Consider the following 26,456-nt stretch of genomic DNA (forward strand, 5'->3'; position numbering starts at 1 on the left):
GGTCCAAAAGGAGACCCAAGTGTCGAAAAAGCAGGCAATAAAAACTAGCAGAGGAATACGAAAAGTTATGAATCAAAAATAATATAGAAAAAAAGATGAGGCGTAGAAAAGAGGCCAGATAGAACGGGGGAAACTTTTTATGATTTCAATAAAGTTGTTAACTTTATTAAAATTTTTGCTCAGCTCAAGAAAAGTTGTCTAAAAGCCAGCCGAGCATAGAATTACTATGAGAAAATACTTTCGCCGACTACGACGTCCTCAAATTGACAATTTAAGTTCGAGCCAAGATGGGGATGGCAAAAAAAAAATAGCGGAGAAAATAGAGTAACTAGCGAAAAAGTTGTAGTGAAATCGCGCATCAATGAAGCATAAATGCATAATGCCAAAGGCAAGTCAAACTAATAAATGTTCAACAATGAAAGGGGCAGTATTCAGCGGCAGGACAAGCGACCCCCACTCCCATCCTTTTCCTAGCCTTGTCCCCAAACGTCATCGTCCTTTATGGCCATCATCGTTACATGCTAAATTACACGCCAAATTGCGCACAGCCAGCCAGCCAGCTCCTCGGCTTATTGATTTTAAGTAAAAATCTGAATCTGAATCTGGCACTGCAAATCTCAATCGAACGGGGAATGTGAAACGAAAATCTAAAGTGCTGGCCACTTGTGCCATAAACAAATCAAATATTTCTCATATTTCTACGATTTTCACGCATAACTGCATCAAAGAAGGATTGCGAGGCAGTTGGAAAATGTGTTGCATGCACCCATTGGCAAGGCAAGGGGTTAGGGGGTGCGGCCAGGTAAGCGATGCCCAAAGCATGGCTTTTCCAGCAGAGAGGACGAAAAGAAATGCATAGTTAAAGTTTGCTTTTCCCCATTTCCTTTGTACATGTGTTGTGGGGCTGTACTCATAAATTCATCATTTAATCAGTGGGGGGGGGGGGGGGTGTGGTGTGGTGGTTGGGGGGTGGAACAGTCATCGATAACATCGAGCATCGTTTTACGGCTCACTGGCTAGGAGATTTATTGAGCGCGCTTTGCTTGTTTGGGCTGTGGACTTGGAAAAGCGTCGGATTTTCCTCTTTTTCTCCCTCCTCAGCAGCATAGGAGTGCCTGTTGCAAGGCAGACATCATTTCTTGAAGCTACCATCTCAACTTGATTATATCCCTTTCAATTAACAATCATCTAGCAACTAATTTCGACTTTGTAAAACAATTTGTCTGGCTTTGTTTTGGCATTCCATAGTTGGCTAAAAATCTATATATGCCACATAATTAAAAACCCAACTTTATCAGCAGATAAACATCGGAAAAAAATCAACAAGAGTGGAAAAAACATGGGGTAAACAACTAAAAAACAAGGTAAATAAGAGGTACAAATTATGAAGCACTTCATATTCCCATCTCCTCCTCCGGTTCGTTTTCCAGCCAAAAACTCAAACCAAAGTTGGTGGGTATGGGCAATCAACACAAAACGACCTCGTCAACAACTCCAGCTTAAGAGCAAAAATATCACAAGTGGGTGGAAAAAAGGGGGAGGGGCCAGCATCATCATCATCATCATCATCCACGTCACCCATGGCAACTTTGTTGCTGGCAGCATAGTTGGCAGCAAAAAAAGTTCTTTCGGGCTGGGTTTTGGCCGGGTTGGGAGGCTGGGGGTGCTCTTTGCCAATTGCTAAGCAACGCAACAGTTTGCCATGGCTATAATACGTTATAATTTGTTATTGAGTTCTCTTCAGAGCAGCTGCAAAAATGCAGGGAAAAAACGAGAAAAACGAGAGCAGCCAGAGCCGGGCTGAGCTGAACTGGGCTGAGTTGGTGGGGGGCTCTGGGAAATATGCGAAAAAGTAAACAAAAATAGAAATGGCACCCGGCCATAACCGAACGGCATTTACCCTTCCCATTCAGCATTGGATTTTAGCTTGACAAAATAGGCATCATTTCGGAGTTTCTCCTTTCTGGATTTCTGCTCATCCGAATTTAAACATCCCTCAGGGGTAGAAACTTCTATTGAAAGAGTATGTCATAAGTGCCCTTATCCTTGTTGTTGGTTTTGGGTCCGAGAAAGGCCTGCACAAAAAGTATATATTTATATATGTATAGATATATATGATTGGCAACAACAGCTTTTTAGTGCCAGTGAGTCCCTTTTATATTTTTATTTATTTCATGTTTTTCTGCTTACTCCCCGCCAGCTTTGCTTTTTGTCATGAGGAGAAAATATAAAAATAAACTTTTTTCAATTTGGCTGTTGCTTTGTGTGTGCCTTATGAAATTGATGCTCAAAAATCGCACTCAATTAGTGGGGATTTCATATTTATTTATTGTAGCTGCTGCTTTCGCATCGTTTGAGGGAGTGAAGCCAAGCACGCGTGTCCTTATGTTGAGGACTCTGGGATTACGAGGAAACAGTTCCTTGGCTCAAAGGGTGTTTATGCGCTTCATTTAATTTATTGCCGATTTTATTTGAAAGACAAATAACATCCCAAAGCCTTGAAATCAAGAAAACCACCCAAGGGGTCCTTTAAATTCACAAGTCCCTTAGAGCCCTTAATAAGTTCAGAGTAGTTTTTTTTTATAATTTTTTAAATTTAATAGAGTTTACATACTTGCTTAGTTATTTATAGAAACATATTTTATACAAAAAGGACACCTATTATCCAAACATGCAAGCTTGTAAGTTCATCATAAAAGTTCATTCAAAAGCTTAGCGAACCTGTGAGTATAGCAATTGAAGGCACTTTTACTCCTCCTTACTGCTTACAGTTTTAAAACAGTACCTAGTTTATAGAAAAGTTAATTAAGTTCCATACTTTCAGGTAGAAACAATACAGAAAGCTTTGGAACTACTTCGGTATAGTTTCCTAAAGCTCTATATATGTAGAGCGAAACTTTTGAAGCTCGAACCCTATCCTTTTAAGCTTATGTAAGCTTTTTTACAGTGATCTAAAAGCTTTCCCCTCCAGATATAACACTTTGTCCTTAGCTTTTTAACAGAGTTCGAAAAATATAACTGTTGACAGACATTAGCAAATATTAAGCCATTTCGCCAAATTGTGCGTGGCCCCTGGTTCCCCCAATCCCTATTCCTCATACTTCCGAGCCGCCTGGCAGCCAATATCTCGTTAGTGCGTCTGTAGCTGTAGCTTAAACACAGGACATTTACTTTATGTGTTCTTAAATGACAGTCCCAGGATGAGGACCTTCCCGCAGCCGACGAGGCGAGGCGAGTCGATGCGATGCGAACGGAGAGCTGAGAACTGAGGCATAACGATTACATTAGAAGCGAGTAAAATTTCATAAAAATGCGCTACGTGCGCTGCCTTTTTGAATATGTAATGATGCCACGATGGGAGTGCAATTTGCACACACACACTCTCACTCGCACACCCGTACACACTGGTGGCACACTACCACACTCGCACACAAACTAATACCCACGTAGGAGCGACCGAAAGCGCCAAAAATTCTATTTGTGGTTAGGGCGGCCAACTTTATTACGGCTAAAGTATGCATGGAGAGTTAAAAAACGAAAGCCACAGCCAGCAGAGCAGCAAAAAAGGACCAAAATATTTTACTATCAATTTGGGGGCTGGCATTAATTTGCGCAAATTTTCGCCACTCGAGTTTGATCAATTGCGGCCTACGGTTTATTTTACGCCAGTTGCCTGTCGGTTGATGAGGGTGTTGTCAGTTGGACCACCTGTCAAAACGCTGGCTGTCCTGTCTGTGGTCGATGGACAGTGGGTCAACTAATGAGTTTACACAATTGCATTCAGGCGTTTGCATGATTTGCACATTTTACAATTTTAAATTAATTTGAAGCAATAAGCTAAATATTAGATTTGTTCATATAAACATGCGTGTTACTTTATTGATGAAATGTATTTAGTAATTATGCATCATTTTTAATGTCAATAATACAGAGGGACTAAACTTAAATTAAAAACTGTTTAAAGGTAAGTACAAACATAAGAATTGCCTTTATATTTATCACAGCATTCTTTTGAAAGACATTATAAGTTAATTATTATTAGATTGGGATTTACAATCTACAGCAAAGTTGGCTATGCACCAAAGTATTTAAGGTTTCTGACCTGTGAAGAATCCATTTGTCTCAAAATTCGCCTCCCCTACAGTGAAATTCAAATCGATGAAGGTCTGTAGGTCTGTAGAAAATGTGTAGCGGAGGGCAATGCTTTTACCAAGCGAGTGCTTGTATTTTATGGTCAATAATTGAGCAATAAATGCAGGTTTTTAAGTGTTTGGAGAAACATAGCACTTCTATTTGGGCGATATTCTCCCATTTCACTTGCGGCCCCACCGTGCAACGTCTGTTTTTCAATCCATTCAACTTGCCTATAGGCCTGGTCGGCACAGTTGGTCGTAGGCGTCCTGCGGTTTTCATTACATTTTCGATTTTGTACATTTTGCAGTCGTCGCCGTCGCCATCAGAGTTCGTCATCGTCCTGTTTCGCCGCCCGTGCCCCTCGCTTTTCGCCACCGTCTGTTTGGGCTGCAACTTAAGCGGCTTTTCCCTGTAAGTGCGGGTGTTCTGCACGTGAGTGTGTGTGTGTGTGTGAGAAAACTGCCCCGGACGGCGGCAATTTGGCTAAAACGGTAAGCACACGCCTACCTGCGCCCACAAAAACGCACTACACAAATTGCTATTTATGTGAGTGCCCCCTCGCAGTTCAACCTTTGCCCCTTTTGCCTTCTGTGTTGGTGCGGTTGAAATGAGCAAATTGTATGCGATTGTGGCAACCACAAAAGGGGAAAAAACGAAAAAAGACCCCAGTTGGAAAAGCAGAACCTGTAGTGCAGCTAAGGTATTTTCTTCTTTTTTTTTTTGATTTTGTAAAGGGGTTGTGCATGGTAAAATTTGGGTCACGTAGTTAAATTTTCCAACTCGTTTCGATTTTTTTAAGCAACTTACTTAAAATAAATTAGTTTTGCTAAAACCACAAAACGAAAACGTCGGCAGAGGGGCAGCCAAGAATATCAAAAGCAATGTATGAAATAAATGTGAAGAAATCAGTGCCAATGCCCAAAGGACTTCCACGTTACAAACAGGATTCGGAACGGACGGAGAGCGTCCTTTAGCGCTGGCAAGGGAATGGAAGGCGGTGGGCAGGCAATTTTATGGTCAGACACGCAATTTACGCCCTCGTCTATCTCGGTGTGATTGTGTGAATGCAAAGAGGCAAAGGCAATGGCAAAGCCAGCAAAAAAATGCCCAACTATTTGCCATTTCAGTCACCAGGGGGCCCATGACTCGACCAACCGACCGACCGACCGACCAAGAAGAGGCCAAAGGACGAAGGCTCGGCTAGCTGTAGCTGGTTGGCAATTCTATTAAAGCAGCAACGCGCTAAGCATTCGAAATCGAGTGCATAACATTGGCCGGCCAGGTCCTTGGGCCAAAGCCAACACAGCGTGGTAAAGTGGGGAGTGGCAGAAGGGTTCACAAGGGGAGCTAGGTGACAAATTAGCAACTACCAGGGGTTAGGACCTGGCTGATCAACAATTGATCAACGTATTCTAGGGTCAGACAAGTCGTTCCCAGTGGAATATTCGACAAGCAAATTGGACAACAAAACCAGCAGGCATGATTATCACATTTATTTATAACGTGAGCCATTTTTAGAAGTCCTTGAAAAGAGCAAAACCAAATTTTCTGCAGAACTCGATTTCCCTTTTGTCATTACTAACCGTATTCAAAGGACTAAACGACCATTCTTCTTGGACCATTTATTCTTAATTTAAATTGGATTAAGGCCTGGCTTTATTTTTAGCTTACAGTGAACACTGTTCGTTCGAATCCTGTGCAGTTACCCCCATCAACATAACCATCTGGCCATACCGTTCAGCTAAATAAAAACCAATTACTTACAAAAAATCCCCAGCAGGCACAACTGGACAACGGCCATCCAAAATAGACCACCGAAAAGCTATAGAGTTTGAAATAAAACTGAACAGAGGTAAACTTTATTGCAAAGGCGCACTGTATCTATGCGATCAGAGCAAATTAAAATTCCAATATATCTGCATATTGGACTAACAAGTGCAGTCAGAGATTAAATAAAATACGTTTTTGTTGAGATTTTTAATCAAAAGCGGGGAGAAAAACGGCGTTGAGGCAAAAGTGTGATCAAAAAACCAAAATATTCCTCCTAAAAATTCACCACCAGGGCGTTGGGGTGTGGGGCTTGGGGAATATGACCAAAAAATTACACATACGTACTGTTGGCCAGCCCACAACAGCAACAATGCCCCATCCCCAATGGCAGCTCTGCAATGCAAAACTGTCCGGTGTGTTTGATGCACAAATCCCTCAACTGAAATAGATTTACGTCACTGCCAGACGACGGCATTTGGTAGTACGGAAATAGTGGGAGTACGGGACGGGAACGGGCTTATACGGGGGCTCAAGCTGCAACTGCAATTGCGTTTGCTGGCCATTTTCGGCTCCTCCTATTCCGTAAACCCCCTACATCCGACGCTCTTAGCTCTGGCAATTTATTTGCAAATATTTTTCAACATCAAAAATATGTTTTCTTTTTGCCTAACGCTTGTCCTCTTTTGCTTTTTATACCCAGTGTTCCAGACGTACATGGGCATACTAGATTTATAATGGTATATGTTTAATGTACAGATATTGAAGGTACAGGCAACGCTCCAAAATTAAAAAAGAATTTGATATGAACAATGATTATCAAGCTCTCTTGTTTCGAGATATTTCAACATTGAAGTGATTTATAAAAATCTTCCGCCTATTTAAAGTCCATTGGCTTATGTTGCATATGGATCTGGAAAATCATACCAGAAGGTACAGCTCGACCACTGCAAAGTATGACAATGAATGGGACAGGACACTGTGCTCTGTGACATCCGGATAACAAATCGAACAACATATCCCTGTGCGTGCGTCTCCTGATGAGATGTCACATGTCGTCGCCTGCAATCCGGTGTCCTCATCAGCAGGCTCATCCCGAAGCCTGTCTGCCAGCTGCCAGTTGGCTGTTTAAGTCCCTGGATGCGGGAAAAGTATTCGCTTGAAAATATGGAAAGTTGGCCGGCAACTATTTTTTAATTAACTCGATTTTGGCTTGAGTTGTTCACCCCCAAACCATCAGGGCAGAGCAAGCGAGACGGAGCAAAAAGAAAGAAGTCAGTTGGTGCAATTCAAGCCAATGTCAAATCCATTGCTGGACGACTGGCTTGTTAAATGTCAGGAACACGCCTCACTGATTTTTCAGGACGGCAACGAGGGGGTGTCGGTATGGCAGGGCATAGGGCACAAGGAAAAGGCAGACGCAGAAATTTATCTGGCAGGAAAATTCGATTTTCCTATTCTCATTCTGTATGGGAGGCTGAAAGCATGCATCTGGTTCCACAATCAGATTCATTCATTTTCATTTATTGCCACGATAATACAATGCCAAGCTGTCAAGTTTGTGTAAAGATAAGAGTAAAAACACTGCATTGGATGGGTGTGCCAATCAGCATGGGATTATTTAAAAAATTATAAAAACCACACCATTTTTTCCACAGTGACGTGAAAAGTTTATTAAAGAAATGCATGGCAGCGCGGAACGAAAAGAAAGGTTAATGGATACGTTCATTAAACGATCTTTAAAGCATATACACTTTACAGATTATATCATACACTTATATAATTTATTTTGCCTCATAATTTTTAGCAGTCAGTAAAGCGTAAAAATGACAATACTTGCTAACACCACAATGAACTTTCCTTATCGCTATTTTTTCACCCAGTGTCTCATTGTTAATCCACTAAACATCAGCGGTCTTACTTGTGTTTTGCTGTACCTAAGAGCCCCAAGCGGCCTTTCACTTGAGTCAGGTTCATGCCTCAGTTTTTTTTCGCAGTCAACTAAATTGCTCCCAGTTAAAAAGCACTTAAGAGGGGTACTTACTCTAGTATTCCACTTTACGCTAAAAAAAAAGACATTTCATCGTCGGCAGGCACGTTTAACAGGTTGTCCCGCGGACAGTCGTCCTGAGATACCCCGTTTGGAAGAGTGAACTTTTTATATTCTATATTGAGGATCTACCTTGAGTATTTGCCTGAGGAGGATACTTGGCTGATACCACAGTCCAAGCTGGAGGGGTTTAGAACCATGAATACCTTTATTATAAGTTAAAATATAAATGTCCTCAATATATGTCATACAAAGGCAAATCTCATATTATAAGTAACTAATAAAAAACTATATCAAATATTTATCCGTATAAAGATTCCAGTTAAAGAGTGAGACGCCAAAGGCGTCCTTAAAACGGCGTAAGCTGAGTCATTTATTTATTTATAAGCACACAATCGAGCAGGGGCACACAGACAGGAAGCGTTGTTGGGGCAATCCATTTACGTGCCACTTCCACGTTTTCGTACTTCGTTCTTGTGCCCGACTCTAGGTAGTGGCTAATTAATTTTACACCGTTTATCGCTGCGTTTCACGGGCATACACTCGTGGCTTAAGTCAAACAAATCAATCACGGGGGGATGTTGGGCAGAAGGATGGCGCCGGCGGTTGGCGGCCAATTAGCAAAGCATACACCACACAGCTGCTCTTTGCATGGCGACAAGACGACGCCGTCGCCGGACGCACAGGACTCACAGGGCGCAGGACTCGCAGGACATCCACGATAATGTCAGTGCGGTAAGCCCTTAAGACAGATGAATGAAGTGGCAAACATAGCAGACAGTTCCACCCGATTTACAGCCCAGTTCAGTTCAGTCCAGCTCAGTTCAGAGGCGTCGACTGGCTACTGACATTTACAAAACAGCAGTCATTACTTATTGCTCCCGAGCACACAATGTCAGCCCATATGGGTCGCCAAAAGCAGATTTTACTGAAGTTTGCATATACATCAAGAAAATGGAATTGATAAAGCTTAAAAATGGGTAAGGTGAATTAAAACCATCAATAAATAAATCTAGTATACGTATCGCTAGGGCAAGTAGCTGATCTGTCAATTACTGAGAATACAATTATTAAAAATAAGTACCCCGAAGGGACGAGGATTCAATGCTAAGCTGAAAGTTACAATTATTTTTCAACTATACCTAATCCTTTTTTACGGTGGATTAAGACGATTTGAGGATACACATATATTTTTAAAGCTTACAGACAAATTCCCCCGTTTGCAGGGAAAAAAATCGGAAATGGACCATTGAGTACCGACAATCGGGAATTCGACTTTGGCATTCACGATTTTTTTAGAGTCTAGTTTCCATTATTTTTTTTGTGCCTGCTATATAAAATTGCAGGATTGCAATATAGCCATGTACTTCACAGGTTACGCATATAAAAACCAACGCTTAAAACCCGACAGGGAAAAAATGCTAGGTGAACAAATAGACAGGAGGAGAGCAAAAAAGGAGCGGAGTATAAATGCAACAGCATTGAGAAGAAACTGAGTTCAAATAAAATAATAAAACCGAGGCATTTTTCAGCTTCATTAAATACCGACAAAGTTTGTTTTATATGCTGCAAGTCACAGGGCAGAAAGCAGCGAAAGCTGGAGTTTCCGCCTACATATGAAAGGCAGGAAAAACAAATAAAACGGATGCTTTCGAGACGATCAACTGAAAGATACCCTGTACTTGGATATTTTAGGGAATTACGAAAATTGCGGCTATTTTAAGTTAATTAAATAAAATTTCTATGCTAAGCAAAGTCTGGCTTCGTTTTATTTTATCAGAATTTGCAAAAAATATGCATTATGTGCGCGCATCATCTTGGCCACAATTGCAATCAAAATTCTTCCCTTACCGCATTGGACTTTAAGAAAACTGCCAGGACGAACCGGATATATATCCGCTTATTGAGGTTGCGAGGTTGCTGGCACACGACCTTTGGGCCATCGACAGTGGTCCGTGTCGCGACTTTATTTTGCCAAATGAATTTGATAAGGAAAATGGTTTTCTGATGGGCCAACAGCTCAAATGCAAATTGGGGTTCCGCAAAGGTTTCCTGAGTAGTGTCCTTTCTGCTTATCAAAACTACTACATAAAACTGCGATAGGGACCACTGTAAATTGGACATTGACAAATATTCAAAGCGGAGGCAGAGCACAATTGCCCAGAAGAGCATTGCCTGCAGTTTGTGTTAAATCAGCAACAATTGTTTGAATTGGAAGCCAGTCTCATATCTGTTTCAGGCTTTTGGCGTCGCTCTGGCTTGGTTTGGGCTTAGGATCGGGCTTTGGCCAGCCGCCAGACAGAGGAAATTAAAATTTATATAGTAAACCGAAAGCGGCAGATGCTGACTTCAGCACATTGTTTGGGTGGAACTCTGCATTTTTGGTACTTAGCATGCCATCTTTAAAGCGGAGGGAAACAAGCCGGGCTAGAAATGAATCGTGGAGCGTGGCTGCCAATAAGCTTCCAATAGGCCATTTGTCAGCTTTGACCATCACGACAAAAAGAAAGAGGCCATGGCAAGAATCGCTTTTTCCTTCCTTCCTGCTTTTCCATTGCCAAATGGTTGCCAATGGCTTTCAATTGGGTTAAGTGATTTGGCATTCAATCAATGTTCGTTTTTCTAACTTCCCCTTCAGCGCAATCACCACATAATTATAGCATTTCCTGGCTGTTTGTTTTTACCCGGGCATATACTCGTAATACATACGGCACGTCTGGAGCTCTGGGCCCAAATGCATGGGGCAAATCAACAGTTGGCTGGACGAATGGAGGTGGAGTCGGCCCATAATGACTTTATTATCTGCCCCGATAGAAACTGATCTGCTGGCGGCCAGGGTCCTGCGAAATATGTCCATTGTTTTCCTCTCTGTGCGTGTGTAATTTAAATCAATTATGCGCTTGGGACCGAGAACATGAACGCGCTGTCCGAGGATTTGGACAATGAACCCGACAAAAATGAGCAATAATAACAGCAAATTAATGAGTTGGGCAATTTATGGCGCTTTTCCGTTCAATCGACTCGTTCGCCCGCTACAATCAGATTTCAGCAATGCGGATGTCCTTTAAAGCCCCGATGGCAACACACACATTACTCTCTGTCTACCACCTCGAATTCATTTGACATTTGATTTAGAACGCATTGTCGAACAATCCCTGTCTGAGTTGCCGAAGGAAACGAACAAATAAAAGGCTCAGCCCGCAATCATTGCGGTAAACAAAAGACAACTGCAGGGTACACGAGGACACATGTTTATCAATGTCCTCAGCAAAAAATTAGTTCAAAGCGGAATAGAAATATCGGGGGCAAAAAATTGCACGTTATTCCGATAGCTGGTTGAAAAAGCAGCAAAACCACAGGCGCAGATGCTGAGTCTCGAGTTGCAGATAAAAAGCCTGGCCCCAAATTGACAGACCACATATTAAGCCGGGATATGGATTGATTTATTGCCTTCAGACTGCCTTCAGACTCCCTTTTACGTGTTTTTTGTGATACACTAAAAATTTGTTACACAGCCCGCAGGGAATGCTGCACATTTTTTCAGAATTAACAAATAGGGTTCAAAAGCAATGAACTTAAAGGCGGCATCTCCGTTAATTTAATGAAATTTAATATTTGTAATTTTACTCACTTGTTCCATTTGAAATGCGATTGTTACTTACCTAAAAATGACAAAATCAAAACACAAAGTTAGTTTAGTTATATTATTTATAAAATTCTTATAAAACTCTTACTTAAGCTTATATCCTAAAGCTGTCTCATTTTATACCCATTCCCACAACATAAGACCCTTGACAGCACATGAGGCCTATTTGTGGCAGACAAAGCATCGAAGTAAGGCCATCGAAATGACTATAATGTATTACACTCGATCACAAAAACAATGCCTACGCCACATCGACCTCATAAAAAAAAAACCCGAAAAGGCGATAACAAAACCATATACAAAAAAACTTCAAGTTCTTGAACAAGGACATGCCCAGAGAACACAGACGAGTAAAAACAGACACAAGTGGAATCTCCACAGGCAAGACATAAAATATTTCTGAATGGACAAGAGAAGCAACAGAATTTCCAAGTGTTTTGTATTGATTTCAATTGTTTGTTGGCACCCGAACATAAATATCATATTGATTGGGGATACATAAAGTAGACCTGGATGGTCTTGAAATATCTCTTTAAAATCTCTATAAGCAAGTTGTTCAGGCAATGAAAGGAACCTCGAAACCTCAGGTTGCATACCGGGAAAGCATTATATGAAATAAAATAAAATGTTTAATGGGTCATATTCATATTTTGTTAAAATTAAATTAGCATATTGATGAACGTTAGTTAATGCCTTTCGTGAGCAACTAAACAAATTGGTTAAGAGCCGTTACCCATAAGCGTCGATTTCATGGCTACATTTTAATTATAGGGCTTTTAAGTTAACTTTACCTTTGCGTTTAGTTTTTTCATTTTAACTAAACTGTCTGCGTGTTTGCATATTTAATCAACATTTTTCCTCTTTGCCTGGCCAACTTCCGCCTTCGCTTTGGAGGCGGGGCGACTTCAGCTTTCGTTCAGTTAGACTATGCTCTGCGTTGGCATTTATAGCTCAGTCCAGGAAGGACTCCTCCACAGTGGAAGAGGAAGTGTTGAGGGAGTGTATGAGTGGGTTGGTCGTCTGAGAATGACTGGCATAAATCACAGAGGGCAATATGCAACACTATTTCCAGTGCGGCACTGCAAATACTCCTCGCTGCTTTATGACCCCGCAAACCTGAAACCTAAAAGCTATTTCAAGTCCTCTAACTTCTTGTTGCAGCTTAACGCGTTAACTCGTACCTAAGCCAAAGTTTTAATGGGAGCTTGAGGAGTTCCTGGAAGTTCACTGGAGGTATTACGGGTCGTTGCGAAAGACCTTCGTAGCATTTTATTAAGCCCCAGTGATCGATTGTATTGGCCAAGGCGGAGACCAAAAAGTTGGTGCTTGTGGGAATCGCAGAATAACTAAGTATCAAAAGACAAAACCAATATGAATGTCCAGCGTAAAGGAACTGCTTTGGGATAACCAGCTCAGGTCAATTTTTTAAAAAGCATAAAAGTCGTACATCGGCGAACAGCTTAAATATTTATCCAAGCAGTCGCCCTGTTATGGTATTCCCAAAAACTTGTTGGCTCTAGAGAAACTAGCGAAAATAGAATTAAAATTTAAGTTCTCGTCATCCTGGACAGCTTCCAAAAGGAAGGAGGAAAAAAACTCCAGCACACGCAATCCAGGCAGCTGCATCTTTGGACTTGTAAATTGCATTTGCAGCCAATTTACACAGAATTAAATTGAATTTACGCTACGCTTGCCCAAAATATCAATGAGTGTCGCCCAGAGAGAGAAAGCGCACAGATGGCAGCTGGTGGGCGGCATGTCCTTGGCATGCAAGGACTCCACACAGCACCGCAAAAAGTCAACTGCATTTTATCAAAATTCAAATTGTATTTTCGTTGCCCGTCGCTGAGTCCTGCAGTCTGCTTGTTTAGCATGCGTGATAAGCAGCCAACAAAAAGCAAAAAGGACTGTCACACAAAAGTTGAAAACGCACACGGTCGCACACAAATGAAGTGACTGCAACTTGGCCGTGTAGTTTGTTGCATGTTGCACATGAAGGCAACAAAACGAGGGGGGAATGGGACCTAAGACAGCATGGACAACAAACTAATGCACTCACTCGTGTGAGAACAGCCCACCCCATTCCACTTCCCCATTTAGCTGCCTTAGTTGTCCGTGGAACTCACCGACTTCCTCGACAAATCACACGAGCTCACTACGGGTAGCAAATGAATCCGTGCCCAAGTTTCCTACCTGCGTAACTTTACAAGTGTTGAAAGCAGGAAAGGAATGGGCTTGAGCAGATAGTGCAGGCGGACCATAAGTCAGTTAAGTTATAGTATCGACCAATAGGGACCAGCCACACCTTCAACGAAAAACAGTTTGTAGAAGATGTGCTTTGCATTGGTATAATGATTTGATTCCATATTAGCTATAAGAATCTTGCACATTATGAATCAAAATTGCACTCATTTTTATATCATTTTTTATCTGGTTTTAATTTCATGAATTTAAGATTGGCTTAACTTGTAAAGTTTAAATATTTGATACATTTTGTGTGTTTAAACAGTTCCTGTTATGGGCCATTGAATTTTTTATTCCATGACGTGTATGACAACAGCGAATTTGAAATTTTTCACACTTCCTAAAACTAGATAAATATGTAATGAATATTTCTATATATATTTTACATGAATTTACACAACAAATTTTTGGGCACAAAAATAAATAAAATAAATAAATTTTTCTCGGAAAGAAAAATCCCATTAAATTGTACAGAAATCGAGCTTGAAAAAGCTTTAAGAGAAGGAAGAGCTGCATGTGCTACGGAATTTCTTGTCTCTATTGAATTTTATTGAAAACATCGATACGGCATAAACAAAACTTGGGTTAGACGTTGTCCCAGGAAGGGATACCCGTGTCCCAACGGTCGCCAAAGGTCTAACCCTGTATTCTCAAAGTAACGTTAAGGATTCCGTGTACATACTCATCAATATCATATTAATGCTTGGCTGCCAACAAACAATTGAAAACAATACAAAATACTTAGGAATTCCTTTGCTCCTCAGCCTGTATTTATTCCCCAGTTCGTGACGTGTTTGTCTGGTTGTTCGAGACCCGTGTGGATGCCTCAAGTTTGGCCTTGTGCCAGAAATCATACCTTACTCATTTTTCTATATGTATGTACATATAGTTCTCCGCCACTTTTTGGGTTCGGGTTTTGTTTTCGTCTTGGGAAGTAGATATCGAAATTGGGAAGGGAAAAGGCAGAAATACTTTTCGGTTTGGGCCGTTATGCATATTTGCCATTTGTTCACCTCTGGATCTGTTCTTTGAATGCCAGAAATATGCCGCAAGTGCTGTCAATTGTTGATGATGTGGGAATTGTTCGAACCTAATGTTTTTAAGGAACCGATAAATTCTACAGGGCTTTAATGTGGTGCTTTTTGTGTTCGCTAGCTGTTGGTTAATGGAAAAGGATATATTTAATTCACATGTATCTGATAAACTAGAATTCCAGGCGCAGATTAAATATTTTAAAGCCATAATACTCATGGGTTCATTCCAGAAAATGTTCACTTATCTGCCAAGGAACTTTATATTCTTTTTATAATTTGATTATAAAAATGGATAGATAGAAACTAATGGTAACTGATCCAGATGTTCAGCAGTTCACCAGCTAATAAGCCAGCAGTTTTTATTTATATTTTAAAACTTCGTAATGAAGTGGGCAAAAACAAAGAGTGTCCAGCAAATTTAAAGTTCTTAAACCGAATTGAGCTGGTCATGTCCAGCGCTGCTGAAGGGCAGCTCCGTGCTCCCGGGCAACATACACGATAGAGATTGGTAGGTGGCAGATGAAGCCCATCCTGTTGGCAACAACATCTTGCTCGGAATTTACGTGATGTACATTTAAACGCGGGTGAGCAACCGGAATTATGCGTCCGCCGGGTCTGGAGCTGGTGCAGCCCTGGGAGTCCTGCGATGGCAGGAGATGAAGGGCTGCTGGGTTGGGATTTTCGAACAGTTTGCTAAATTGGCATGGCCAGACTGAAGGCACAAGGCACGCCTAGGTGAGCGCGCGCCCTCCAATATTTCTGGCTCGACTGCGACGGGTCTATAAGTATGCTGGAGCAATGGCAGGGAATCGCACATCTGCTGAAAAAATTGATTGATGATTGATGGCAATACAAAAAGGGCGACGTATGCCCCCCGCACATGAGCATTTCGGTGGGAACGGTGCATTCACATTCACATCCACATCCATATCCACATCCAGAAATAGAGGGAAACACCGAATGGGAGAAAAGCGCAATTTCGCATGTGTATATACATATATACTCGTTTCTGAAAGAGGGTGGCGCTCTGAATGTGTGGGCGGCTTTACGGGCCTGGGCTGGCACAAATATTCATGAGCAAAATGCCGTGTGCTCGTCGCCCGTCGCGCGGCTCAGACAAAATTTGCATAAATTTGGAATTTGAAAAGCTATCCAGGCTGATGGAAATGATGACGAGAACAGCACACACCTAAACACCCACTTCAAACAAGCGGGGGGAGGCGACGATGAAGATGGAACGCCCCCAGTCAGTTGTGGTACGTTGTATTAAGGCATTAAATGTTTGCAGAACAAATATGTTGGATCCAGAATTGGGAGCGGAAATGCCAGCCGAAATTGCTGAATTATTATCGGAAATTTCGACTAAGAAGCCTTGTACATATCACAACGCAAATGTCAAAAATGTTTGCTCGCTTCTAATTTCTAATAATTTACCTTGCTAGGTGTCTAACAAGAATATGGTTATTAAAACAGAACCCTGATCTCAAAATTAGACATAACATAAAAATTATGCTAACAAACATAATTACTAAATAAGCTGACCCACATATATTATTCTTAAGACAACATTTAAATAAAAAACTGTCCTAAAAGACATTTTATCGGTGTTCATGTTTGGCTTAGACTGTGAGTCACCTACCAATTTTCTGTAACTAATCTGGCCCGGCAATTGCTGCAGTTGCATGTGCAGCTTGTGCGATTGCAGAAGTTGACCCGATGGGCTTGATATTGTTCCTGGATTGCTTGATGTTGATGTTGGATTTCTTAATGATGTTGTTGATGATGTTGTTGCTGAGGTGGCACTTGCATCGCTGGCAGCGGAATGCAATTGCTGTTAGCAAATTGCCTGGGTTTTGCAGAAATCGCGCAAACTGTGGCGGCTGCTCAAACTGAGGCGGCCGGAACTGGTTGGCTGATTTGGTAGTGTTTGCTGTTGGTGGCGTTGCAGCTGCAGACGAGGGTAAGGGTATCCAAAGGATTGTGGATTTTGCTGCCAGCGCAAGCGCCGCACGTTTAGGGCGCCACATGGATAGGCAACCTGCAAGAGAATTGATGAGAGATTCAAGAAACACAACACGAAATGCTGACAGATATCCGAGGAAGCTGTCACACGGGAAATAATAAAAACATATGCATATTTACGGTCAAAAAACAACAACATCAATGAGCAGGGAGCACAACATCGATTGGTAAATGGTATGGTTATAGGTATGAGTTAAACGGAAATCATGATAACAGATAGTGGTCTTGCGGTATTTAGAGAGGCTTATGAGTATGTAGTAGTAGCAGTAGAGTAGTAGAAACAACATCAACAACAACAACATCAATTATAGAACAACATCAATATATTGGAGTCAATAACAACATCGATTCTTATGAGTTATAACTTATTTCCAATACCCAACTGTATGTTCAATTTGGAGATTGTTTTACTCTTTCCCCACCTTGAAACCGAAAAATACACACACACTCTTCAAGACTTAATTAAAGACTTAGATACATTCAAAAAAAGAACATTCCGACACACTTAAGATATTATTTTACTTACCTTACTTTATTATTAATTATATGGTATAAATTGTTAGAAATACACATTTAATGTGCTTGACACACAAATAGGAAAAACATGCAAATGTGCTAGAGTGAATTAAAACATTTAATACTGTTGACCAAATCGGAAGGAATAGAATTCAAAAGTTAATATAATTAACAAAAAATAAATATCAAATAATAAAGTAACAACATTTTACCAAATGTCTAAAATCTTACATTTCTACAAACTATATTCCTAAAAAAAATCCAACTAGAATATACTTAAGAATGTTACTAAAAACTTCTTCTTGAAGGGACCTTAAATGCTCATGAAATTATGTGTCAAAATTGTGGTTTTATTTGGGTTTCACTAAAGTGACGAGGTGGCATAACACCCACAAAGAGGCAATGGCAGATATACGGCACCAATGTAAATCGACATTTTTATTACGCTGTTGGAATATGTCAAGCTCCTTCTCTACAATAAAAATGTCGCGCATTTGGCTTTGAAATGCAAAAAATATTCAAGCGCTTCCACTTCTCCCTTTGTGCGGAAACATTTTCGAGTTGAGGAGCTACCAGTTTTCTAATAAAATATATTTTTACACATGCGCATGCATAAAATATTCTCTTTGTAGTCGGTGTCGGCAATATTTCATGGGCTTTATAAAGTTGAAAATTGTTCCTTCTTTGGCTCAGACAGTTTTTATGGCCGCCGAAGAATAGAGTCGGAGGCTGGTTCTTCCAACATTAATCAAACTCTTTATCTCAGTAAGCGAAAAAGTTATATAAGGGTATTAGTATAAATTTGTTTAAAAACATAATTTTCGTTCATTTTTTAAAACTATTTCACTACCAAAATATTGTTGATATATACATCTTACAAAGTGAAAGCTTGTGAACTTAAAGAGAAACATTATTGGCCAAATGAAAATCGCTTTATTAAATATCATCCTTGAAGATTGATTCATCCGCACTGCTGAATTTTCGTTACAGACTGCTTGGCTCAGCTGGCCATCTTAATTAATTAACTGATTTGCAAAAATAATAATAAAACTGTCAGCCGCAAGAGGGAGCAAAACAGCCGACAGAAATCTCCTGTCCAACTCAACATAGTATGTGGCGAAAATATATGTATATATTTTTTTTCTTATCTTAAATTCCTCTTGGCCAGGAGAAGGACACGGGGCAATCTCACTTGCCCGCTTACACTCTCTGCTGGCCATTGGCAGAGAGTGGCAGAGTGTGGCCGTTGTCCTTGTTTTTCCTGGAAACTGGCATCCGCCAACACTTAATTAAAATGGCATCCGGCCGAGGCAGAAAAAATCCTGAGCGGCCCAACATGCCAACACCCACCCCCAACTGCACCGCCACCCCCGCCATCGTCAACCGATATAGACCATGCCATCCCATCCATCCATCGCGTCCAGTGGTGTGAGTAAGTGAATTCGTTTCCCGCTTTTGGCCGTTGATTGATATGCCAATGAAGCGAACGCCAAGCTCAGGGCTCCTATTCCACGGCTCCACTGCTCACTGCTCCATGGCTCCATGGCCAGACGGATCCCAGAGACCAAGGAAAGAATGCGGAAAAAATCTAGTTCGTTAGCTCTTATGCAAAGCGGGACAATAGTGTACACTGCGGCCCAATCGCCGGCGCAAAGTCAACAAATGCAGATGGGGCCAGATAAATTGCCAAACTGAAGCGTCCAGCACCAAAGCGGCTTCGGGCCCAATAGGAATAGCTTGGCTTTTAGCTCAGTTAGTTGCGGTTCGGTTCGGCTCGGCTCGATTCATTTTGGCAGAGGCCTGCCAAGGTACCATACAAGGTATGGTGGTGTACTATGGTCAGCTCTCGCCTGGAATAACAACACAAATTTCTGCTTTTTTCTATGCCGAAACAAAGTTTGGGTGAATAATGAAAAGAGGAGTGGCACCCAAAAAGGTGTGCTATAAAATCAAAAGGATTTTTCATCAGGACGGATATACCCTTTCTTTAAAGTCAGCCGATATTGCCAATATGCATGGTTAGCAAAAAAAAGACTTACTTCAATAAGCAAATTTTTGTTCCGTGTAATGCCAAAAGAATGGTCTTAAAACTTGTTTACCCCTTTTTAATCACGAGTAAGGGTATTTACTATTCATTAGTTCTGGAAACCCACAACTAACCACAAAATCCATTCATTCATGAATTGTGCTACATCAGGGGCGAGCGTGATTAATTGTAGGTTGTGGTTAAATCCTTTTTAGTCCTGATTTCGGAATTTTTCTGGTTAACTCGGCTAGTTTTTTGCCTTACTCTATTCTCTTTTTTCCACTATCTTTTGGGGTAGGTGTATCGACAGAAGGAAAAAATACATCAGCCTTTCTAGTTGGTTCTATTAAACAACCATGCACGGAGAGGTTCAATTAATTATAGGCTTTCCAGGTATACTGATAAATGGAAATTTAAATCAGTTGACTAACTTATTGCAAAATTACACGTATTTCCTTCCTTTCATCATTTACCAGCAATATTTATTCATATATTCTTATGTGCTTAATAAAGCTGAGTTTAACTTTAGGCATTTTTTTAGTCGATCAACCCTTAGTTATACCCGTTCCGGGAGTCTTGACCCTTTCAGCCTAACTTCTTTTTCTTTAACTTCCGTTTCAAAGGCATTTGAATTATCAGCGACAGCCATTCCCTGGCATATGTGCAAAGTTTCTGCCCACTTTCCGTATTTGGTTCTTGCTCTATCTACTTGGCAGTAGATATTTTTCATTTTCGAAAAAAGAAAATTATGACTTTTCCCACCCAATGGCTGGCTCCGCCCTCTCTTGCGTCGTTTTGGGAAATTTGAATACGACAAAGCAGCGCATAAGATTCAGATAAAGCTAAACTGCCAGTTGCCATGAAAAGTTGAGCGGTGTTTTCAGGCTTTTTTCATGACCGCCGCCTTGTACGGCCACAGCTTGACTTTTTATTTTTATGCTAAACTGTTTCCTCTTTGCAAAAGGCCGTATTTCGTTTGCGCAAAAAAACTGGCTGCCAAACTGAAGCACAAAGAGGAAACCGGAAGTTATATCGTCCTCCGGATGATTACTGCACTTTCTGTGTGCAAGTTGCCCTTGCTGAAGTGCGCTTCAGAGCTCGACTTGAAGGATCCTTCACTTATCAAAGCACTCGATACGTTAATTAAAAGATCAGAAGGGGATTTGCTCAAGGAATGAACCCCTCTAAACCGACTCGACTGGGCTTGCCTTGACTCGATTTAATGAAACAACTCTTGATTATGCAACAGGAAGAGTTGCTGCCTCCTTCCGTCTCCAGCTGGCAAAACAATGCGGCAGAGGCAGAGAACAAAGGTGGAATTCCTTCGACTCGCCCTCAAGTTTTAATAAGTGGCACACATGCAGCAACAGTCGACTTCTTCTTGCCACACACAGTAGCACATTGGCAAGTGCACAAGAATGGAAAAAGACAAGGCTGAAAGTTCTGAAAGAAGCCAGAGAAGAAAGATAAACTCCTCCCCAAGAGCCCAGAGAGACCGAAGAGACCGGCGAGCCCGGTCGGGCCTAGACTAAGAAAATGTAATAAATTTCCACACAAAAACAGCCACAAATTTCCCTCTCAGTGTTTGTCAGAGTAAACAAAGAAAATATGAAAACAAAAGGCTGAAGGAGCAGATAGGATGGGATTGAATGGACCAGCCTATCTATTCTTCTATCTCAAAAAGAGGGGGACCGAGGATGTCCTCCAGTTTGCACAACTGTGCTGCAGTTCACAACATTTTGCATATTCAATAAACTGTTCTTGCCGACTTGTGTTTAGTTTGATTTCCTTTTGAAGACTCTTTTTGTCCTTCTAAGCAAAATTAAATTTCAGTTATGAGTTTTTCGACCGGGAACAAACAGAGCCGGAGACACAATCAAGATTTGTTTTTTTTTTTATTTGCAATAATTGAAATATTGTGAGGTCAGGAAAAGTTGCCTCCAATTTGAAGACAAACAAAGATTAGTTTTGTTATTTTTTTTCTTCAATTCAAATAAATTTAGAAATTTTAATTACTTTTCCAGCCACATAAACAGAATTCCCAGCAGGTGGGGGGATAATCAACAACCTGAAACATGTGTTCCCTAACTGCATTTACATGGTTACACATGTTCGGCATTTTAAACTAAAACTCAATTAGGGTAAACATTAACAAACATAAATCAAAAACAAAGCAGAATATATCTATATTTTTGACACTGGAAATTGCAATCAATTTTCAAACATTATGGCTGCAATTTTCGAGCGTCCTTTTGGCTGTCTGTCATAAAATAGCCCAGACCAACGCATTTAAGGTTGGTCAGAGTTTTTTGCAGAAATAATTTGGCGATGGAGCAAATTCCATAAACAACGAAATCGAAAGCAAAGGGAATTTGCACAAGTTTTAATTTGGCATGCAGGATCGAATTTATTAAATCAAGGCCTTAGTCCATAGTTTCTCCTCATAAATATGATATTTAATATGTATAAAAGTAGCGACAGATACCACAACAAATTATAAAAACAACACTCAAACACCGGTGCATTTACAAGAAAATTATACGTCTAGCTACTTAATTGATGAAATCGAGGACATTGTCCTGGCCACTTACCCCTGCTATGGACTGCTTGTCATTGTGGAGCGTTGCCTGTGCTCCTGTCGTGGGCGACGTGGCGGGCGTGGCGGAGCTCTCCGGACTGAAATAAGTCAGAAAAGCGCAACCTGCAATGACAATCATTAAATTATTAATCGGCGGTGGTAAGTGTAAGGCGAGGAATGTCCGAAGTTTAGTCGCGGCGCAAAGGGAATGGTTTTTAAGCTATCTCTTACATTATTTCAAACAACTATTTGCTTTCGCAAATACCATGTTCGTTTTATGACACAATTAAAGCCTCTGCCCTGTGGAATGTCCTGGCGAAAGGATTGGGAAGGACTGCTAACCGCCACACACACACACACATGTCGGTTTGCGTGCGCAAAGCGTCAACGTGTTTAGCACAGTTTTGTGGCCATTTTCATAAATCCGTGTAATTTTCCCCACCGCTTTTCGCCTTCCCATTGTTTGGTTGTGGTGGCCCGCTAGGTGTTGCTTGGAGAATGGCAGGGGGATCCTGTCTCTGCTCCTCATTAACTGCTCAACTACCGCCCCGTTTTCCACCGGCGCGGCGACAGGCTCGTGTCAGCCTAAACCGATTTAGCAACACATATTCCGCCAGCACGAAGCCAGCCCCTGACATGTGGTCATACCCAGAGCACCCTTCTTCCCCATTGACTGTCTGTTCCTGCTCCAGGTACACTCCAAAAAAAATTGCCTAGACTTGGTTGTTTTCCTTGGGTTTTTAGAAATGTACACCATTACTGTAGGCATCGAGCCAGAAACTTAATGGTGCTAGGTAAATTTGTGAAAAACTCATATGAAATTTTATAAATTGATCTATGCCATGCTTATAGAAAGAGCAACAAATTTTTCTCCAGCAGTGGTGAGTTTTTTCGTCGAAAGCGTTAGTTTTTAAAAGTGTCCCATACATAATAGTTAGAAATGATAAAAAATGCATAACACATCGTTCTTTTTCTCGAATTTCACATTTTTTTAAGGTTCACCTTTTATATCCGTGTAACCTGTGCAACAGCAACAATTATATTTAGCCTTTAGCCCAAAACGCGGGCACGTTTAGGCCAGGAGTAGTCCTTTAGCCCTGTCCCCCAGTCCTTACCCGTGGCCTTTTGTCTGGGCAACTCAAAAGGCCACACAATGCAACACGTCAAAAGTTGAACGACAAGCGACCAGCTACAACAACCGAAGGGACAAGTGCAAGAGCAACAACCGAACAACCTGCCAACTGTCGACGTCAGCGCCGTCTAACAACATAAAAATTGTCGGCACATTGTTGAAATGCCAGGAAATTATGTGCAGTCCCCCCAAAGGACGAAATGGGGCAATGGGGGAGCTGAAAGTGCTGTGGGGGATAACAGCTGCCAGTAATTAAAATGAGCAATTCACATAGTGTGGCGGCAAAAACGGTGACCAGACCCAGTGCCTAATGAGTTTATTAATTAAAAATCACTCTCATATATACATGCACGTACAGTTGTGTGCATCGATATAGAAAAGGGACAAAAAATTGTTAAAGAACCATACAAAAAAAACTATAAATAATATAGAGTATTAAATTTAACCGTGTTGAAAAGATTTTTATTACTTCCTTAGTAATATTATTTGTTGTAAGCTTTTAAGATTGCCAACTGTTACGATATTCAAATGTTTTCAGCACTGTATAACCACTTCGAGCTTAGTCGAATAATTAAGTCAGAATATTACTGAGTCTGCATTCATTAAATGTCTTAAAACTAATTATTTTAATTGAACCTTATTGCTGCCTATACTTTTACACCCAAACAAATCTGAAACTCCTCCACTCCGACGTTGCCACACAACTCGCTAAATTTATTAACCCACATTAACCACTTCCATGGCAAAATGTTGCTCATGGGGCGCTCGTAATGTGCCTCCAAAGCAATATTATAAGTTGCTGTAGGCTTTTAAAACTTTTCACTTTCAAGGGGAAAGTGCGGTTTGGTATCTCTTTTGCGGCAAATCAACTTTCAAGCTGAATGCTAATGAATCATTTTTGCCAACCCACTGACCGCAGTCGGTAAAGGTAGCGTAAGTTGGCCCATACCATTTATTAGTGGTTCTTGGCGAGGCCAAATTTATGTTTGCGGCTTGTTTAAGCAACGCAGACCGTTAAAACAGGGAAAAAATGTAATGTCTGGGTGCACAAACTAGCAATATTTTGTATCTTTATTTCATAGGCATTTTTTGGAGCTTAACATGCTAAGGCTAAATAAAAAATATGCTTACCTCATTAATTAAAACTTAATGCATATGAATCAAAAAACAAAAATCGAAATTTTCAATTAAAACTGAGCTTCTGAGCTTTTTCACGAATACTAAAAATCATAGCATACTTTTTTTATTAGGACTCTAACTGCAAAATATCCATATACATTAGTACAAATACTAAGAAGCAATTTCAGAACAAACTTTTAAACAAAACTTCAATTTGTACAGATTTTCTCAGACTATTTTAGAGGACAGAAAGAGAGAATACTGAAAAGCAGTAATGGTAATATCTGGTATCTTTGAGCAATAAATTGTTTCCTTTGCAGGGTCGAAAAAGTTTCTATATTTTCGTAAGCAAAGTTTAGCAAGAGCTGTAATAGTCGTGTGTCTGTTGTTAGGCAAATTGCAGGCTTATTAGCCGCCACTGAATTATATACCACTTGTACGCCAAAAACGGAGCCAACGAGGGAGAGCTTTAATTTTCAAATATGTATGGCACAGGCGGCTAGGTAAATAATTGATGCCAGCTCTTGAAGAGGAAGCCCGTGGCTTGTGTTCTTTCTGATCCTTTTTATGGTATTAAGTTATTATGTGCTTAAACCTAAATATAATGCCGCAGGCTTCAGATGTTGAACGCCAGCCGTGGCTGTGCTTTTATTGTTTATTGAGAGCAGATCCGATGTAACAGGCCGTTTTAACTGTCTCACCACTCGGCTAACACAAAGGAGCAGTCCTGGTCGGTGCTTCGGTGAAACATCTTAAGTGCAGCCTCGAGTTGCTGTTATTCTTCGTTGCCTTCCATTTCCATCACACAGGAAATTGTTATACCTAATGGGTTTTTCCCAGTCTATGCCTGCCGGAGGTAAGTGGGCAACCTTTAAATGTTAAATGGAGCTCGCTTAATAATTGATTAGTTTGAGGCTCACAAGTAGTTAAGTCCCTTGCCACCCAATTCTTGGGCGCAGAGAGCGCATTGTAGCAATTACAGCTCTCTTGCCAAATTTGCAAATGCAAATTGATTTTGCGGATGGATTTTGGGGTATCTAACTAAATTGAATAATAGGGTTAACGTTATTAAGGTTATCCGAGGTAACCTCCCGATATTTTAATCTTCAAGGATATGTGTAATAACGATTAAGTGCTGCGCTACATTAAAGGTATGGAAACATGGCCGAGTTATAATATAAAAATACAAATTCATAAAAGGAGATGCAAGTTTTAATGGCTTGTACTGGGTAATACTTACTGGCAATATGTTCGTTATGAAAGGCCAACATGATCAATAATTTTGTGCTTTGTTTTTTTTTTGTTTTCCGTTTCACAAATAAATATATTTTTATCTTGTAGTTTTAAGAGTTACTGATATTTTTCGCTTTCGTAATATCACACTTTCGTTACTGACTTTTACACAGTTTTACTGAATTTAAAATGTGCCAAGACCTGGAAAGAAATAAAGACGATACTGATTAACATGTTTACAAGTATTTAGGCAACAAATTTATATATATTATTTATTTAATATATTTTTAACAAATTAAATTTAAAATTCATATTATTAAAATATCGCTGTTTTTTTTTATAGAAGGTATGTCTTAACTTAGTAAAAGTAATGTTAATTTTATATTTGTAAAGTCAGAGTATCATTAGTTCTGTGCCATTGCAAAATTGGCTCTTATAAGCCCGCCAACAACAATTGTTTTCCATATATGTACTAATTTGAAGTTCGCCAACATAAGAGTAGGAGTTTTCACCCTTTGATTTTTAGTAAAACTCTCAGTAAGTTTGACTGCGCAACTGTGTGGCATTTCCGCTTCCGCAACGGAAGCTAATGGAAATGGAAGGGAGCAATTGCGGGGGTCCAAATGACTTGGAAATTCCAAGCTGGAATTGAAAAACAATGCACAAGCAATTTTTAAATAAATAAAGGGCAATTCGGAATGCTCCCCATAAGAAACTAGCAACATTTGTGCCTCTGACTCACATATTCCTCTATATAAATAAATAAAGCTAGTTAAGTCTCTAAATATTCGAGTTTCTTTTAACTCGCAACATTAAAAAGATACTCGTAGATATCAAATAATATCATAGCATAATGAGCAGTAAACTGAAATGTTTAAGTAACCGTTCCCATCCTTTTTGACCAAATTATCAGCTACCTCAAAAAGGTGTCGTTAGTATCGGTTTTCCCTTAAAT

The 26,456-nt window shown here is 40.4% G+C and overlaps 1 protein-coding gene across 11 annotated transcripts in view; it reads right to left on the reverse strand.

Annotated features, from left to right (window-relative positions):
• The window catches only part of LOC117139762 (CUGBP Elav-like family member 4), a 243,562-nt gene extending 218,001 nt beyond the window's left edge, over window positions 1–25,561 (reverse strand). For all 11 annotated transcript variants that reach the window (XM_033302353.1, XM_033302345.1, XM_033302350.1 and 8 more), the window contains exons 1-2: window positions 25,509–25,561; window positions 22,031–22,140 (exon numbers count right to left, since the gene is read on the reverse strand). In XM_033302353.1, the coding sequence (XP_033158244.1) occupies window positions 22,031–22,140; window positions 25,509–25,539 (141 nt within the window). In that variant the 5' untranslated portion in view covers window positions 25,540–25,561. The remainder of the gene's footprint in view (window positions 1–22,030; window positions 22,141–25,508) is intronic.
• Between the last annotated feature and the right edge of the window lie 895 nt (window positions 25,562–26,456).

This window comes from Drosophila mauritiana, chromosome 3L (assembly GCF_004382145.1).
Source record: "Drosophila mauritiana strain mau12 chromosome 3L, ASM438214v1, whole genome shotgun sequence".
Classification (NCBI taxonomy): Eukaryota; Metazoa; Arthropoda; class Insecta; order Diptera; family Drosophilidae; genus Drosophila; species Drosophila mauritiana.